This window comes from Pterocles gutturalis, unplaced genomic scaffold (assembly GCF_000699245.1).
Source record: "Pterocles gutturalis isolate BGI_N339 unplaced genomic scaffold, ASM69924v1 scaffold29641, whole genome shotgun sequence".
Lineage (NCBI taxonomy): Eukaryota > Metazoa > Chordata > Aves > Pterocliformes > Pteroclidae > Pterocles > Pterocles gutturalis.
Window position 1 is genome coordinate 49,691 of NW_010101334.1, and position 16,065 is coordinate 65,755.

A 16,065-nucleotide genomic window follows, 5' to 3' on the forward strand; every position below is an offset into this window, starting at 1 on the left:
AAAAGCTCTGAGTTCAAATTTTTTTATCTAGCACTATTAGTAGACACCATCTATACCAATGGCACAATGATGATCTAGAGAGAATTCTCTATAATGTATAGAAAACATAAAGCTTACAGATGCTAACTGAAACAAGGTTACCTTGTCAAAACTAAGGCTTTGATGCAAAAGCAAAATCCCAAACCAAGCTTGAACCTAACAAACAGACTGAGGGAGTGGGGGGCGTATCCAAAGTGTGCCTGAAATGGCATCACCATGTTGATGTTCTGTTGACCTTTCACTGCAACAACTTCAGCCACAGCTGGAATCAAACCAAAACAACCAAAATTAACAGACACAAGGCCCTTCTCCGTAAATGTTTCTTTGGCTTCAATAACGCTCTCTAGGTTTAGAGCATTTGCTTTAACTTTCCAAAATCATTCACAAATAAAAAAACCCTTCATACAAAAACATCAGAAGGCCTGCCAGCTCTAAGAAGCAGCTAACAGAATTTGTTGCATGCTGTGCCATGTGAGCTTGGTTTGGACAGAGAAAGAGACACAACTGCAAAATCACGAGTCCTCAAGAGTCAACTCGTTCCCTGCAGAAACCCATATTCCTAAATAACAGGTTTTGGCAATTAAAATTAAAATTAACATTGACATTAATTTTACAGCAACACATCCTACTTTCATTTGTATGTGTACAACCCTATTGACTTTTAGGGGACTGTATACATGGAAATAAAGGTAGCATTTAGCCTACAGAACTAAACTCATTGAAAGTAATGGCAAACCTCACCTTGGCCTTCTGTAGTTTCAGAGTTGGACCTATAAATATATAATTAAGCTATATTTACAAAATCATTATGGTAGATCACCCCAAAATATCTCAATTAAAAATTTATGGGACCATACTCCATCCAGCACTTTTGATGCCATTTGATAGAAAGATGACGACAAGCACAAGAACAACTTTCAAAGCTGCAGCATTAAGTAATTAAGCCCTAGGCATAGTTAGCTCTTTATGGATACCAGCCATATTTTGTCTTACTTCCATACTTTTATCTGTGCATACAAAGAAAATACCCAGGAACATGCTGGGTCAGAGAATTAGAATTAATAGATGTGGTACACTCAGTCCTTGAGCCAGTATCTAAAAAAATTCAGACCAGTGCATAGTTGTGAATATTAAGTTAGGATCTTTTCAGCTCTGTACAGACATGAATTTTAAGACTTTCCATAAGATGGTATTTCAGTTATGCATAGAAGCTACATGTGTGAACATCCCTTCCTGGAAGCAATATTATTTACTGAAATATTCCAGACAATAAAAAGATAAGTGCATGGTTTGAGGACTTTCTTCATTATGCAAAACTGGTTTGGTTTCTGCCTGAAAGCACAATCTCCTGGCTTCCTCCTCCAGATGAGCCCACCAACCCCTGACAGAAGGGCTGGATGTGCAGGGTCGCAGCCATGGCTGCACTGCACAGTGCAGCAGGGTGCACAGATCCCTGAGTGAGGAGAACCTGGAGCTGACCCACCCCAAGGAACAGCACTGCAGGTGCAGGTCCCAGCCAGATAACCAGGCAGCTACATTCAGGGGGCTACTCCCAAGAGAATCCCAACTGCAGTCACCAAAAGTTTTTTTGTGCAGCACTACTTAGCTGCCCTGGCTCCACGGAAAGCATGGATAAAGCCAACTCCCTCACCTGTGCGCCCACAGCACAGACATTCCCTCAGTCCTAAGTGAGACCTAGACATGGCTGAAATGAGTTGCCACATGCTGAACTCCTTCCCTTCCCCATATACCCCTGTGCTGCCACGTCTGACTCAATTACCACTCTATGTCAGAGAATCTTACGGATTTCAGTAAAAATAAACAAATGGAGTAGAAAAAGCAAGGAGGCATTATAAAATTTACTTTGTTAGTTTGCTTCAACAAGTTACTTTGCTATATATTCCTCTAAGAATACTTCTTAACGTAGTATGAGACAGACTACAGTACACACACAAAGCTCTAGCAGCATGAGATCCCCACAGTTCTGGACTGTACATTAATGTATTTTACAAGTTTCACATCTATGTGCTACAACCACAGAAAAATAAGTGTAGCAATGTCAGCATGAACAACATCTACACAGAGATGAGGATTATCTCATTCCTTCCACCTACTTGTGAAGGCACAGGGGCAGTCGGGAAGAGCAGTAGCAATATATTCTGAACTTCTCCTTCATTGCTTTTTTCCCCCATTTTCCTTATTTAAAACTTTATTCTTGTAATTTAGGTCCTTTGTTTGTACTTATTACTTAAAACCCTTGGGCAACTGTTGCTCACTGAAAGCTTACGCTTCGTCTCTTCTTTTGCCCCAGTTACGTATGTTCTATAAAAGACAGTTTATGCCTTTTTGCTAATAAGTTTCCTACCATAGGTCACAAGAGAAAATAAATATGCAAAAAAACCCAATCAAAATTCATAGACTCATACTACCTATTCCTCAGCCTATCTCAACTGGATCCAACACCGATATGGTAGATGCTTGCCACTTGCGTCGCTCCTAAATTCCACAAATTCTTCCTGAGCTTTTTTTTTTTGAGGCTCACTTTCATTACTGTTGTAGCAGAGCACACATTCAGAGTCTGAGCTATTGAACTACTAGCAAAGATTACTATCGCAGAATCTGCAATTTCTTAATGAAAATGAAGTTGCTTCTGAAAATAAACAAACCTAATTAGCAAGCCAGTGCTGTGTGAAATTCGCACCATTCTCTTGTTAACCTATATGTCAAAATGTATTACTTGTGTGCATGTAAATTTGCATTTGCAGTTCAGTAACCTCACAGATTATGATCTAACCACTTTTGGAAACATGATGCTACAAGAAATAAAACAAATCCAATGTCTGGCTCTAATTTGTTATTTTATTAGAGGCTTTTTCTTTAGCGTTTCTAACTGCTTAGGGCTTGATCTTCATAAACCACATCCTGTCTAAAAGGAGCTATATTATTTCTAGAGTGAAATTTCTAATTCCTTCCCTGTTCCTAATTAAGTCAAATTAGTTCTGTATTGCATCAAGCTTCCTCATTACTGGGTTGGGCTCAAGCACACAAATATGCAAGAGTGTTATAGAACAACTATAGAACACTACTTCTAGTTACTTGTGTGTGCAAAATGTTGTTTATTAGGGCAACCTGAAATCCTCTCAAGAAGCAGGTCACTGACCGACCAACTGGACACCCTCATAGTAACAGGTGAACCCTCCTTCACATTCTTAACTGAGTCACACATTACAAAGCATTAAATGTTTCATTTCCAGATGTAACATGATCTATGTTGGCCTACTTAGCACAGAAATTAGTTAAAGCAGGAGGTCTGTATTTAAAAATGTTTCGCAAACCAGTATTTTATACCACCCTCTACAAATAAAAAAAAAACCCACCACAATTTCAACATCGGGAGTCCACCTCCCCAGCTTCACTGTAGTGGCTGACACAGGATTTCTTCACCATCTAAACTTGTATCCTTGAAGAACCACACTGGTTGATAAAGTTGGATCCAGTGAATCCTGCTTCCCTCCTGCAAGCAGCCCATTTCTCCCATAGCAGCAACATTAAGGCCACTCTTCCTGCCATACAAGTCTCCCACTTCTATAGCAAGCACATCCAGAACTCACTTAACTCCACAGTGCTGCTCTTCACCAAAAGTCAGATTAGGGTTTGAACTGCTTACTTCCCAGCCTGGTGTCTGAAGTATCCTGTGTCTTCTTTTTCTTTTCCAGTTCTAGCTGGAAGTGTGGAAAGGGTTCAGGGAAGGAATAACATACTCGAAGTTACAGAGCATCTTCCACATGACAAATAAATACAGAAACAATTGCTTTTCAAGTCAGAAACGGACACAACTAAAGGAGAAAATGAAACAGTTCTGTGAAGTCATGATGGCATAGAGAAAGCATACAGGGATGATTTGATCATTCTCTCTCCAAATACAAAAAAGCTAGTAGGAATCAGGTTAAAAACAAGGAAGGAGACACAGTTCACCCAGCAATGAACACTTGAGTCATAGAGCTCTTTGACAAAGTTATGGCAGGTACTAAAAATTTACATGTCTTCAAAGACAAACAGCTGTCTCTGGACAGAAATCCATTCAGCATAATTAAATTCATAGAAACCACATTTGGCTCAAGAGTCCCCTGAATTTCTGAGTGGTCAGAAACTTAAAAAACACTTGAAAAGAATCTGATACATTCATCCTGTTCTTACATCCCTCTTAAGTAGCTATTTATGGCTGCACTTGGGCACAAGGCACCAGCCATGTGGCCTGACCAGCACAGCATTCTTAAGATACAAACCTGGAAACAGACTCTCTCCGAGCCCACAACAAAGGCCTCAAACTGTCACAATTCCTGCAGAAAACACTGAGTATTTGTTCCCATTTCAGCAACAGAATTCTTCAAATTCTCCCTGTAGTAACTTCCCTGGAGTGCTAGCTTATTTTTATGTAGTACAGAGCCATTTGTTTTTGAGCTACAAAACTAGTTAGGTATCACTGCTGAGATTTTGTTCCTGTGCCATGAATCTCTGACGTGATGACCATGAAAACACACTACAAGGGAACATTGCAGTATGCTAAAATATTGCACATTGACCCCTGGAATCTACAAGGTTTTTTCCCCTTTAGCCCCTGTTCTGTGATATATGTACTATCTCTTCTGCTCACCTGTTTGATTACGCACACTGTAGCAGGGATTTGACATTAATGCTTCAGCTACTTTATCAAAAAGTATTGCTGAAAGAAACCCTTAAAAATTGAGACTGTTACCTGTTATTAATTCCTTTAGAATTAAGGAATGCTTTAAAGCAGCAGTCATTGAGCCCAACACCTCACCATTTAGGGGAAAGTAATCCATCTGAAGTTATCCTTCCCTCCTGATTCAAACGCACCTGTATCATTTTGTAATGATTAAGAAAGCCAAAAGGTTTCATCAGCTTTCTCTTCTGCTTCTTGTATCAGTTTCAGGTTTTGCACTCGGGCAATTCCCAAATACATCCACAGATGGGTGTTTTGCCTGGTCAAAGTCATGAGCAAAAACATAGCCAGGCCATCTACTAATGAACAACACGGATCACAGTATTTCCAGTCTCATTCTGTGTGGCAGGACAATGTCCAGCTACAGTGATCCATCATACCTGATTTCAGCTTTATCGTCCTAGCTTTTACCCTGGGAATTGGTTCATCTTCCCTAAGTGACAGACATCCCAAATCAGAGTCATTTCATGTCTCCCGTAAGTAAGTCAAAATTTACTCCAGCAGTTTTAAAGTCATATTCACGTCCAGCTCTTCATGCTGCAGCTCCTCTAGTCATTAACTACAGGTGTAGCTGGGAGCGACTCCTTTGCAAGAAACTCCATTATGTCACCACTGGACGGAGGGTATTCACCATGCTCACTCTTGGCATTCATCATGCAATCACAGCATGCAATTGGGATACAGGAAAAAAGACCAAGCAGAGATTTGAATGTTAAACTTCAATATGCTCAAGAAACGCTCTTGGGCTATAATACCAGGTTCCAGTTGACCAATACATAATTATTTTTATGGCAGAATAGCTCCAGCAGGGGAGCTGAAGCTGACTTACCACAGTGGTTAGTTCACTGTCTATCATTTTGCAACTGTAAATGAGAAAAATGCAAGCAGTCTTGATTTTTCAGATGCACAACGGGAATGTTCAAAATCTCAAATATTTTCATAGTTATCTTCTCGGCTCCATTTGTTCCTTCATGGAGGAAGACAGTAATCCTGTTCACAAGCTGTACTTATGGCCTAGCACTATCAAACAGCCCCTCTGGGAAATCTAATCTGTTGTTTGTGAAGAGGAGAGACTGAGACAGTCTGCTCTGTCTAGCGAGACCATGAATGCCTCATCTACCCTAAACTACCGAATGCAACTCAGTCTTTATGTGCAATGCTCCTGTTTCTTCTGTTCTGGTTATCTCCTCAGGAAACAATGTGTAATTGTCCTGAATTACGTGCCCATTGTTCAGCGTGGGAGAAGAACTAGAACGAAGCCAACAAGACCAAATAACATAGAACCTGAGGGAAGACAGGCAGGTAAGCTCAAAGGAATTACCAGTGACTTCTCCCAGAGAGGCAGTTCTGAATGTTGTTTTTATCCCAGCATATATCTTTAAAATACTTCATTTGTGATACGCACACAGATAAATTAAATTCAGCTTTAGAAACAGACCCTTGGCTTCAGTCATCACCCAGGCACGGTAAAGCATTTAGAATCGTAACAAGCCTGAAATACATTTACAAGACCTCATCACACACAATTCCTATAAATTCAAAAGCAATTGTTATGGTTTTCTGCATAAAGGATAGCAAAAACAAGAGAAATTTCTTTATTTCTGCTGTCCTATGCTGTTACAATACAAGAACAAATATTATCAAGAAAGATGAAAAGGTGACAGTTTTACAGTTGTAGAGAACTGAAGGTTTAAATGTAACTTCCCATAAGAAATAATTGGAAAAAAAACTTAGTGTGACTAATTATTCCCTAATGACCAAATTCTTGGGTGGAAGGATTTGGTGATAAACTGCATACAAACCATCGACCCTCTGCTAACCTCCTCTTTTCTGAGCCACTACCTATTCAGTGTCCCACTGAATTTTATATACACAAACACATCCCATACATCCCGCCTCACAAAGTGGCAACCTGAGCTGCACTGAAACAACACAGCAGGAGCCAGAAGTCATTTCTGTCATTAGCAAGAGAGACAGGATCCTGCTTATCAACTTGCAGCTTTACAAAGACAGCTGCTCTCTGGCTCCCAAGTCCACAAATTACAAGGCAATACTGAAATGGATACCAAGGTATATTTTTGTACAATTTTCCTGACAAAACCTTACATTACGTGCTGTTAAATGTGTTGTAAATGATATATTATGTAAATTAGTTGAAAAACCTCAGGTCAAGTCCTCCCTACAGAAAAGACAGTCTTTGTTTATTTTTGTACTATGCGAAAGTCAAAAGACCAGGCATGCTTGAAAAATCAACTAAAAAGCATTTTTCGAAAGTCACACAGAGTAGCAGAAGACATTAGTGATCATGACAATAATAATTAGCACCCAGACACGCATGGCCAATATTATATTTCCTCAGCCAGTAACAGCATTGTACCACACTACAAGAAAAGAAAAAATATATAAAAAAAAAAAGGTGGATTCTGCAAATATTTTGCCTTGTTTCAGTAGCCTATCTCTCAGTCATTTGGTTTTTGTGTCTTCCCTCTTTCTTACTCTCCTAAAACATTATAAAGGAAATGGCATCTCTCAAAAAAAACACTGGAAAGGCAGTCTTTTAGCTCTTTCAATATTCCACTCTCATGGTAAGAATGATTAACTTTAAAAGCCGTTCCTTTCTCCTTGCTCTGATCTGACTACCAGATTCAAAGTAGATGAGGGGAGCTCACATCCTTCCTTTCCAGCCCTCCTCCCCTGCAGCCATCCTCCCCTGCCAGCACCAGGGCCTCTCCACTGCTCTCCCATTTAATCCCTGCCCTCAGTGGGGCTGCACAGATGTGACTAATTGCAATTTATCAAACACTTCTAGTCTGCCTAGGGATCAGGCTCCCGCTTGCTCTACGTCCACCATGTCAGCTCTGCAGGGACAAAAACATCAGCATATCTCCTTTGCAGCTCAGGACTGATGGGGCACAAAGAGCAGATCTGTCAATGCCAACACACGGTGGCTTTTGAGAGCGGAATGGGATCACAAAATCACTTCTAATAATTCTTCCCTTTCTAGTCTGAATTCCTACGAGGAATTCCTCTCCTCCTCAAGCCACTGTCCTCCCTGTAATGGCTCAACTGTTAATGTCACCAACATCTTCTGAAACAGGTCATGCTAATGGTAAGCTTGCTTTGGGCATATTGCTTCAAGCTCATTCGTTTCTCTATTTTGAAGTTACCTCACTGGAATCTGCACTGCTTTTCTGTGTAAGACTCTTGGCTGGCATTTCTCAGCTCACTGCATCTCTAGTTGTTTTCTAGGATGGAAATAGGACTGAATGTTGCACAAGTTGGTTAATAGCACCTCAGGTGATATTTGGTGCCCAGCTGAATTAATTTCTTGGCCTCCTCACCCTCACTGCTGAGAGATGTTCTTTCCACCTGCCCTCAAGCTGACTGTTTACATTGCAAATTTTAGGGCAAGGAACATCTCTGGATTTGTCAAGCACCTGCCTCAGAGGAGTACAGCCCCTCATTGTGCTTCTATGAAAAATAACACCACCTGGGTTACCTTAAGTCTCTCTCTACCTGTCTCTTCCACCTGAAAGAGCTATTTCCAGCATGGGAGGAGAAATCAACTTTGACTCAGATATCAAATTCTCAGTGTGATAAGGGAAAGTGATTCAGCTGTCTTCATTTATTTTGGGCTTTGTGATTCAGGAGCAGCTCATTGTTTGGATGACACAGTCAGTCATAACTGGGAACTTCTGTAGGGTGGAGGAGTAAAAGCATTTATATAACATTCAGAGGTCACTTTATATTAATATATCTCCTCCCAAACAGATCAATCCCAACATTGTCCTCTGCAACAAGCCCATATCATCCAAGGTTATTTTGTGGTGAAAGACTTGGACATACTCTTTTCCTCAAAGCACCTATAGGGACAGCCAGTTCACTAGTTTGTCCTGAGGCTGCAAGTCGTGACAAGGTAGGTGTGCTTCCTAAGTCCCTTGCTAGCACACGTGCAACTAGACACACAACTTTCACGATACCTCAGTACAAACAACAGTTTCTTGTCAGTAGACATCCATCAGAAAAACAAGGAACACACCCTGAAGCATGTGAGAGGAACTGGCCATGAGCAAGACATTGAGCCTATCATCTAACTAAGGAGTGAGGCCCATTTGATTAAATTAATTTGGTGGCCACTTCTGGAGGGCTACGGAGAAAAAGCTAATAAATAGCAACAAACTCCTTTTTCAGCAGATGGACTCTAAGCCACTACTAAGCCAGTGCACCAAAATTATTACACTTTAATTGAACCTGGTTTGAATCTGCCTTCAACACTGTGTCCAAGTTATTTCCAACCCTTTAAATACCCACGGCACTTCTCATGTAGAGTAAGATTTAAAGTAACCAATTCTTTTGCTGGTTGTCACAGAGTTTTTAATTAGATAAAATATTTAAATATGGAGGATTTTTTATACAATATAGTTCATTAAACTATTTGCAGCATTAGTTTTAACAGCATTGCCAAAAGGAAGCACATAGTAAGTTAAAACAACTGAACAGTGCCAAGTGGTATAGACCAGGGGGCACCAACTTATGTCATGATGCAAAGGGCTGCATATGAGTTATGTGGAAACGGCACTACAGCAGCGCTGACAAGCGGGCAGGAGCTGAGAGTCCTGGCAACTTGACAGGGCCCTTCAGTGCAAGGGCCAAGAAGGCTCCAGTTGGGTGGTCGGTAGCATCTAACATCTTTAACAGGCAGCCTCTTCCAGTTCACACTGTCTACTGGCATGTGCCTCATATGATGCAACATAAAATCCATCTCACAACCACTAGCTGAGGCATTTGACCTAGGTCTAGATCTACTGCTCCACAGCCTTGGCTTACTAACTACACATTCTCCAACAGGAGCAGTAGCAAGGATGCAACGTCATCTCAAAATCCATCATACGCTACAACGCAATGAACAGCTGCAAAACAGAACAGTAAGTACAGAAATAACAGTGCTAAAAGCCAAAGTGGCCACCTGTGGGGGAGCTAAAAGCGTAGAGCTAAGAGCACACAACAAAACATTTTCTTTTTTTTTTCCAAAATTACCTTGCTTACTTGTTTTCAGCACCTTAAAGTAGACAAAATCCATCTCAGCTACCCCTGAAAAATCGGCGGGTTTTGAACATAAAAAGTAAAACTGACTACCTGAATACTAGTATGTTCAGCTTTGCTCCTACTAAAAACAATGGAAAAAACACCTAAAGCTCTCTGATTGTCAAATCATAGTCATCTGCAACCTGAAAATGCAGTCAGCTTTAATAAGACAAAGCACATCACTTCATCAACCAAAGAGGAGAGATGAGAGAGCATGCCACAAAAAGATTTTGACTCACAGTGGCTAATTTCTGAACATCTTCATCAGATGCTCCCAGTGAAGCAAGTCCTATCTCCTGTGAAAACTGTGCAAACTTGGGGTCAGCAAGTAGAGGCACGTGTCCCAAGAGCTCATGGCATGTATCCCTAAGGGAATGGAAATGAAAAGAGAGTATTTTCAGAAATTAATTCCATAATCATTCAATAATTAATTTAGCGTAAGCCATTTCACGTGGGTCTGACCTCTACTTTGAAAGTCCTACCACGAAACATGTTTTTCACAGTATAGTAGTTCTTCCCTGTGTATGGTTCTAGAGGAACATACAGATTTGCTTCTATTAAATGGGTCATACATCATTTCACCCCATCTGTTACGTGATTCCCCCATCATCTCCAGATTGAGTAAGAAGGCCTGATCACTGCTGTCTTCCAGGCTTAGTACCATGAAGACTGAACTGCCCCAAAGGAAAGCCAGATGCCTCAGTAGCACACTTTTCAGCATTTCTCTCCACACAAATCAAGTTCAAAATCCAGCGCGTTCCCTGTTCCTCTTCTCCATTCCCCTTTCCGCATTTGGGTGCAGCTCCACAACCAGATACCTTGCCACTTGCCACTAGAAATTCAGGGCGATGTTTACAGAGGTTTCTATGTGCTTAATTTCTCATTCAGTCCTGACTTCCTGCTGCAATTACTGGGCACTTTTGTTATGTGGTCCACTTTCTACCAAGCAGATTTCAGAAAAAGCAGAGAACCGGAATCATTTAGGAAAGAACTACTATCCACACCCCTAAGTGCATTATTAGTCACAACAAAGTGCAGACATAAGTGTACAAAAAAACTGCTAACCAACCCAACGAAAGTGCACATGCATCATCTACAAAAGCTCTCAAACAATTCTGAGAGTTTTGGTGCATTTGTTCACAGAAAATAATGCACTTGGTAGTAAAGTTCACTTTAAAAATCGGATCTGACATTTCCTTTGCTTTTGTCTCTTCAAAGACATTTCTCTCTTTTTTTTTCCTAAGCCGTAAACAAATGTTTTAAAGGCAGGGAGAAAACATCAAGTTTTCTGCCTTCTATCCAAAATCATCCAATTTGTCTTTTATAAACTATTTTTGTTTGAAAAGACACAGAACTTGACACTTCAGATAAATCATGAACAGAAAAACAACCCTCTATGTAATTTAAAGTCTCCTTCCTCAGTGCTCTTCACCAAGAAGTTGCGCCAACTGCATTCAGGTAGACAGTAGTAATTTCTGAATGCATACAAATGAAAATTAGCGTTTTTGGCATTCCTAGTTTGCCTCACCAAAAGCTTATCAAATACAGTTCCAGTATTGGAAGGTTACATACAAGTCTCTCTTCTGAGCCCAGATGGCCTCGCTGACAGATGCTTACCAACATTTGCTCATGTTATGGTCACACTTCTTCGTGAGACAAGTACCGCTCTGAAGTTGCGCATGACAAGTTTGAGCCAACCTCATATATGATTAATTCACTTAACAGTACCGATGAATTACCAAATCTCATTTCTTTTCCTTCCTAGACATACGTATTTCCCAAAGAAGCAGGGGTGGTAAACAGATACTCTTGTGCCACTTGATGAAACAAACATGGTCCATGGACATTAAGAGATTTAGTTGAAATACAGGCTGAACACTCAAATTGAATGTGCACAAACATTTGCAGTCAACACCTATGAAATATGTTTGATATATACAGCTGGCCAGGAACAGTATCAGACATCATACTTACTTAAGGAAAATTGTTTGCATTTGTTTTCCACTGCCTGGTAAAGCTTGTCCTTCCTCCTGAAAGTAAGAGCTTTCCTCCCTTGTTTCCACATCATTGCAAGTCACTTTAGAGCCTGGGAAAACCCTGATTTCTCGTTACCTGCTTTTGTTCAAATGCAGCTGGTAAGAAGTCTTTTCTTTTATGATCTCACCCCTCTGCTGGGTGATGCTTTAAATCTTGCAAGATGATCAAAGTTCCCTACCACAAGACCCGTAGCTTAGATACTGCTCCCTTCCTCACTGGAGCTCAGACTTGAAAAACTTGCTGGCACTGCACGGTATCCATCTCTTTGTTCATGGTTTGCATCACTTGAGTGGATAATCTTCAAAGGTTAATGACCCTTCTTTATTTATTCAGTTCCAGTCACAACAATTTCTTCTGTCATCTCCTGAAAGGTTTAGCTTGCTAACAATACGAAAGATAGCATGGAAATGGAGTTTGCAGTCTGACGGGTACACTCAGAGAATTCCCAGTACCAAATAATTCACTGGAGGGAGCCTGACTCCTCCAACCATCACATTCCAACACAGAAATGGGCCACAAAGCCCATTCTCTGGAAGCCCAGAGCTCTGACTCTACCTCTACTTCCCATCTTCACTAGAGAAAACAACACTCATTTCTGCACTGCATCAGACCAGACATATTTACGGTAACTTCATAACAGTAGTTCAAATAACGAGAGCAAAGAAGATAAGGTGGGACTGGCTCCAAATTCGTGGCTTCAGGTAAGCATCCTTGTCTCCAGGCAGCCTTCTACAGCAGCATCACCACTATTAGTAGCTGATTGAGTGTCTATGTCTCTACTTTCCTGTGCTGAGGTTACAACTCCCAGAAACAAATAAGTGAAGATGTTTTATTTCTAGTTCTGCACAGGGACACAGGCTCTTTGTGCCACTTCCATCCTTGCAGACAAAACGAGAACAGACAAAGCCAAGCCCCATTAACTTGTCTCTCCTGGCAAGACGAGGAGGATGAGGAGGCAGAAGATATTTCTCTCATGCCTTTAGCCTGTAGATTCTTTCAATAAAACTTTGCAAAACAGTATTTTGAATGTGTAGTTATAAAGAGGGGAACTTGAAACAAAAACATACGATCAAAAAAAAAAAATCACAAAAAAAAAAAAACACCAAATCTTCCAAGCAGAACCATGAAACTGCACTTGGGTTTGTCATTGGAGTCTCTTAGGTTTTGCTGCCAGTCTGGCCCTTTATAGATAGTCTAAACAATATAATTCTTCACTTAACTACCAAGGCTTGATTCTTTTGTTTTGTTTTATTCAGAAAATAATTAAGTTCCTTTAATTTATTCACACACATTGCTCAGAGAAAATAAGATTTTTGTAATGCACTTTTCACAGCAAAAGATTTTTCTTGGAGTAAATTAGTTAGCAGAGCAGAGGAAATCTATATAGCTCTGTGAATGTAGTAGAAACATAATGAAACTCAGGAAGAAATGTTTTAAAATGCATATAGTAGTGATACCGATCAAACGAAATGAACTCTCTAATTTGTATCTAACTCTATAGCCTGGGTGTTAAACCTGATGGAAAGCCCACTGAAGTCAAAGGCAGTCTTTTTACCAGGTTTATATCATTGAAATGCAACATTCACCAAGCCAAAGACCTGCAGCAAACCTCATTATGACCCCATATATCAGCCAGCAGATCTCAGGGCATTGCAGCTACCGTGGAAGATTAAGAGCTGTTCCTACTCAAGTCTATTTAGTTTTGCCACTGCTTCCAAAAAAGCTGGGATTTCACTCTGCATTTCTGATAACACTTACTATATGTTCTATCTTATGACACAAATTAAACACATTTAGAAAGGGATTTTCAAAATTTTCCTATGAAGTTCCTGGTAGTTGGTACACATTATTTAATTTATGTGAACAAATATGTCTGCAAGAAAAGAGTAACATCATTATGACAACTTAATCCCTCTGTTAGTCATATTTAGAGATGTTAAGACCATAACCTGGATTTTTAAGTTCAAGCCAAATAAGGGATAAAAATCTTCATTCTAACTGAACTATTATTACTACACAGTGACTTTCCAGACACCATGATCAGAAAGGTTGAAAAAAAGTAGCTGCCATTACTACTAAGGGTCAGCTATGATACACTGCATAATTCTGAATGGAAAGAGCATCCTGAAAACTACAGGGGTCTCAAATATACAAAACATCAGCAAAAGCATAGATGCACTTAATTGTCTCCTGGAAGATGCTCCTTCCTTTGTTCCTGTTGGACTTAGGTACCTAAATCCCTATCAATAGATGAAAATGTTCTTCTAGTTTGTATTAAGTAAACATCGTAATTCTTTTGCTGAACATTGGCAGGTGCTGCCATCTCAGACACTGGCTTCCCACAGGAGAGGAAATAATTGGTGCAAAACCTGGTACTTCCTAAATACAATTTCTTTTTTTGAAATATCTACAGATATTTTCAGATAGATCAGAAGAGGTCCAGGTCATATATCCAAGCCCGTCTTTCAGGCTTTTACATCACAGCTATCTGCCTAAAAATGGAAGAGGTTAAAGTTCTAATTACAGAGGTTACAGAGGTGACTGGATTCCTTCAGGGATTACCACCTCTTTCCCAAAAGAATTACACACACAAAACTAGCTTCATAGCATTTCAGGAAATGCTTTGCCCAGTTCACATGCTGAGGAAAAAAGTAGATAAGTGTATAACAGCACCACCTGGTGACTCCTGCCAGAATAATGTTAGAGCATTTTTAGATACAGCATAATACAAGCTTCCATTAATCCTTTTATATACAAAAATATTACTTCATGGTTTCAGCAGTCTGTTCATGAAATCAAAGTTAGGCATGGCTCCAAATCTTTACAGGCCTGGAGCTGAATATGTATATGTATGAACTCTTTGTGTAAATTTTGGTAAAAAACAAAATACACTCAAACAGTCCAAGCTCACTATACAACAGCTACAATTTCATGCTAACCGCCTGATGACTGATTCACTGCAAAAATCTCATTCCTGTGGTTGCAAGATCAGCAGATGCCTTTGGTAAAACTACCTCCATATTATCTGACATGTATTGTTCTGTTATTACTGCACAGAGCACACCATATATAACACAAGACAAGAACTACAATCGCTTCAATCTTTTTTTTCCCCCCTCTTTTCATCGAGAGACCAAATGCCAAAATATTTCATCCAAACTGGCTGTTTTCTGTTTTGGAAAAGCTGCAATGCTGTCCCAAGAAAGTCATAATTAAAGTGTCTTTTATTTCTATCATGTTCCCCGTAACAGGCTTCATATCTAATATCCTCTCTGGGTGAGAGAATAGTGCCTCATGACTTGCTTGTGTTGTGTTATAGGAGAGAAATTAAGTTCAGCTGTGGAGTCTGGCCCAAAAAAGATAAATGAGGACACAAGAAGACCAAATTATAATTCTAGAAGCTTTTTTTTCAGGGGATTCAGGGCTTTTTTTCCCAACTTCTTTCCTCAGTTGTCCAGCATAAAATAAAATTTTAGACACTTTTTCAAAATGTGTAGTTGAAAACTGCACTTTCCACTGAAAAATGATCCAGATAGATATTTTTTGACCCACCACATAAATAACCCAGTTATTTAAGACCCTTGTAGAAAGTCCAAAAGGAGCCTTTGAATTAAATTCTGGCTTACCAATGTGAAGGGTTTTGTTATCAACAGTGTAAGTAGATTTTTACATTAGTAGGAAGGTTCCTCTTTTCAATCTTGTCAAATTCAATTGGGTCTTTTAAAAATCTAGTGAGCATATTTTTTCAGCACTAAAGTAAATGTAGCAACTTACGGTTCCGGTGTGTAGAGAGGATCTGAGCTATGTCGTACGTACTGAGTGCAGTGAAAAACTCTGTATGCTAAGCCAGCTAAAAAATCTCGGGGAGACAGGTATCCAGCAACTGGTCTCACTGTGAAGCCAGACCTTTCTGAAGTGAAGGAGATAATAAAAGACCGTATTATAAACGTATCAGTATATCAGTTTCTGAGGACCGGTAATGATCTGTGGTTAATTATTCTACCAGAAGCATGACACGGAGGAGCTTAGCTGAAGATCACCACACATCATTTTCACCCATTCTGTACAAGAACCATTTTGCATCGCTAGCATATGTTTAATGAAAACAGCTTGAGGTATTTCCAAGTTGGTTTTAATAACTTTGTCTAGAAAAGATGGTA

At 39.9% G+C, this 16,065-nt stretch overlaps 1 protein-coding gene across 1 annotated transcript in view; it reads right to left on the bottom strand.

Moving 5' to 3' along the window:
* Positions 1-16,065, bottom strand: part of TPH2 (tryptophan hydroxylase 2) — a gene marked incomplete at its 5' end in the record, with an annotated part of 47,537 nt that overhangs the window by 18,274 nt on the left and 13,198 nt on the right. Inside the window, 2 exons of the mRNA XM_010083115.1 lie at positions 10,108-10,234; positions 15,680-15,815. Coding sequence (XP_010081417.1) covers positions 10,108-10,234; positions 15,680-15,815 — 263 coding nt within the window. The remainder of the gene's footprint in view (positions 1-10,107; positions 10,235-15,679; positions 15,816-16,065) is intronic.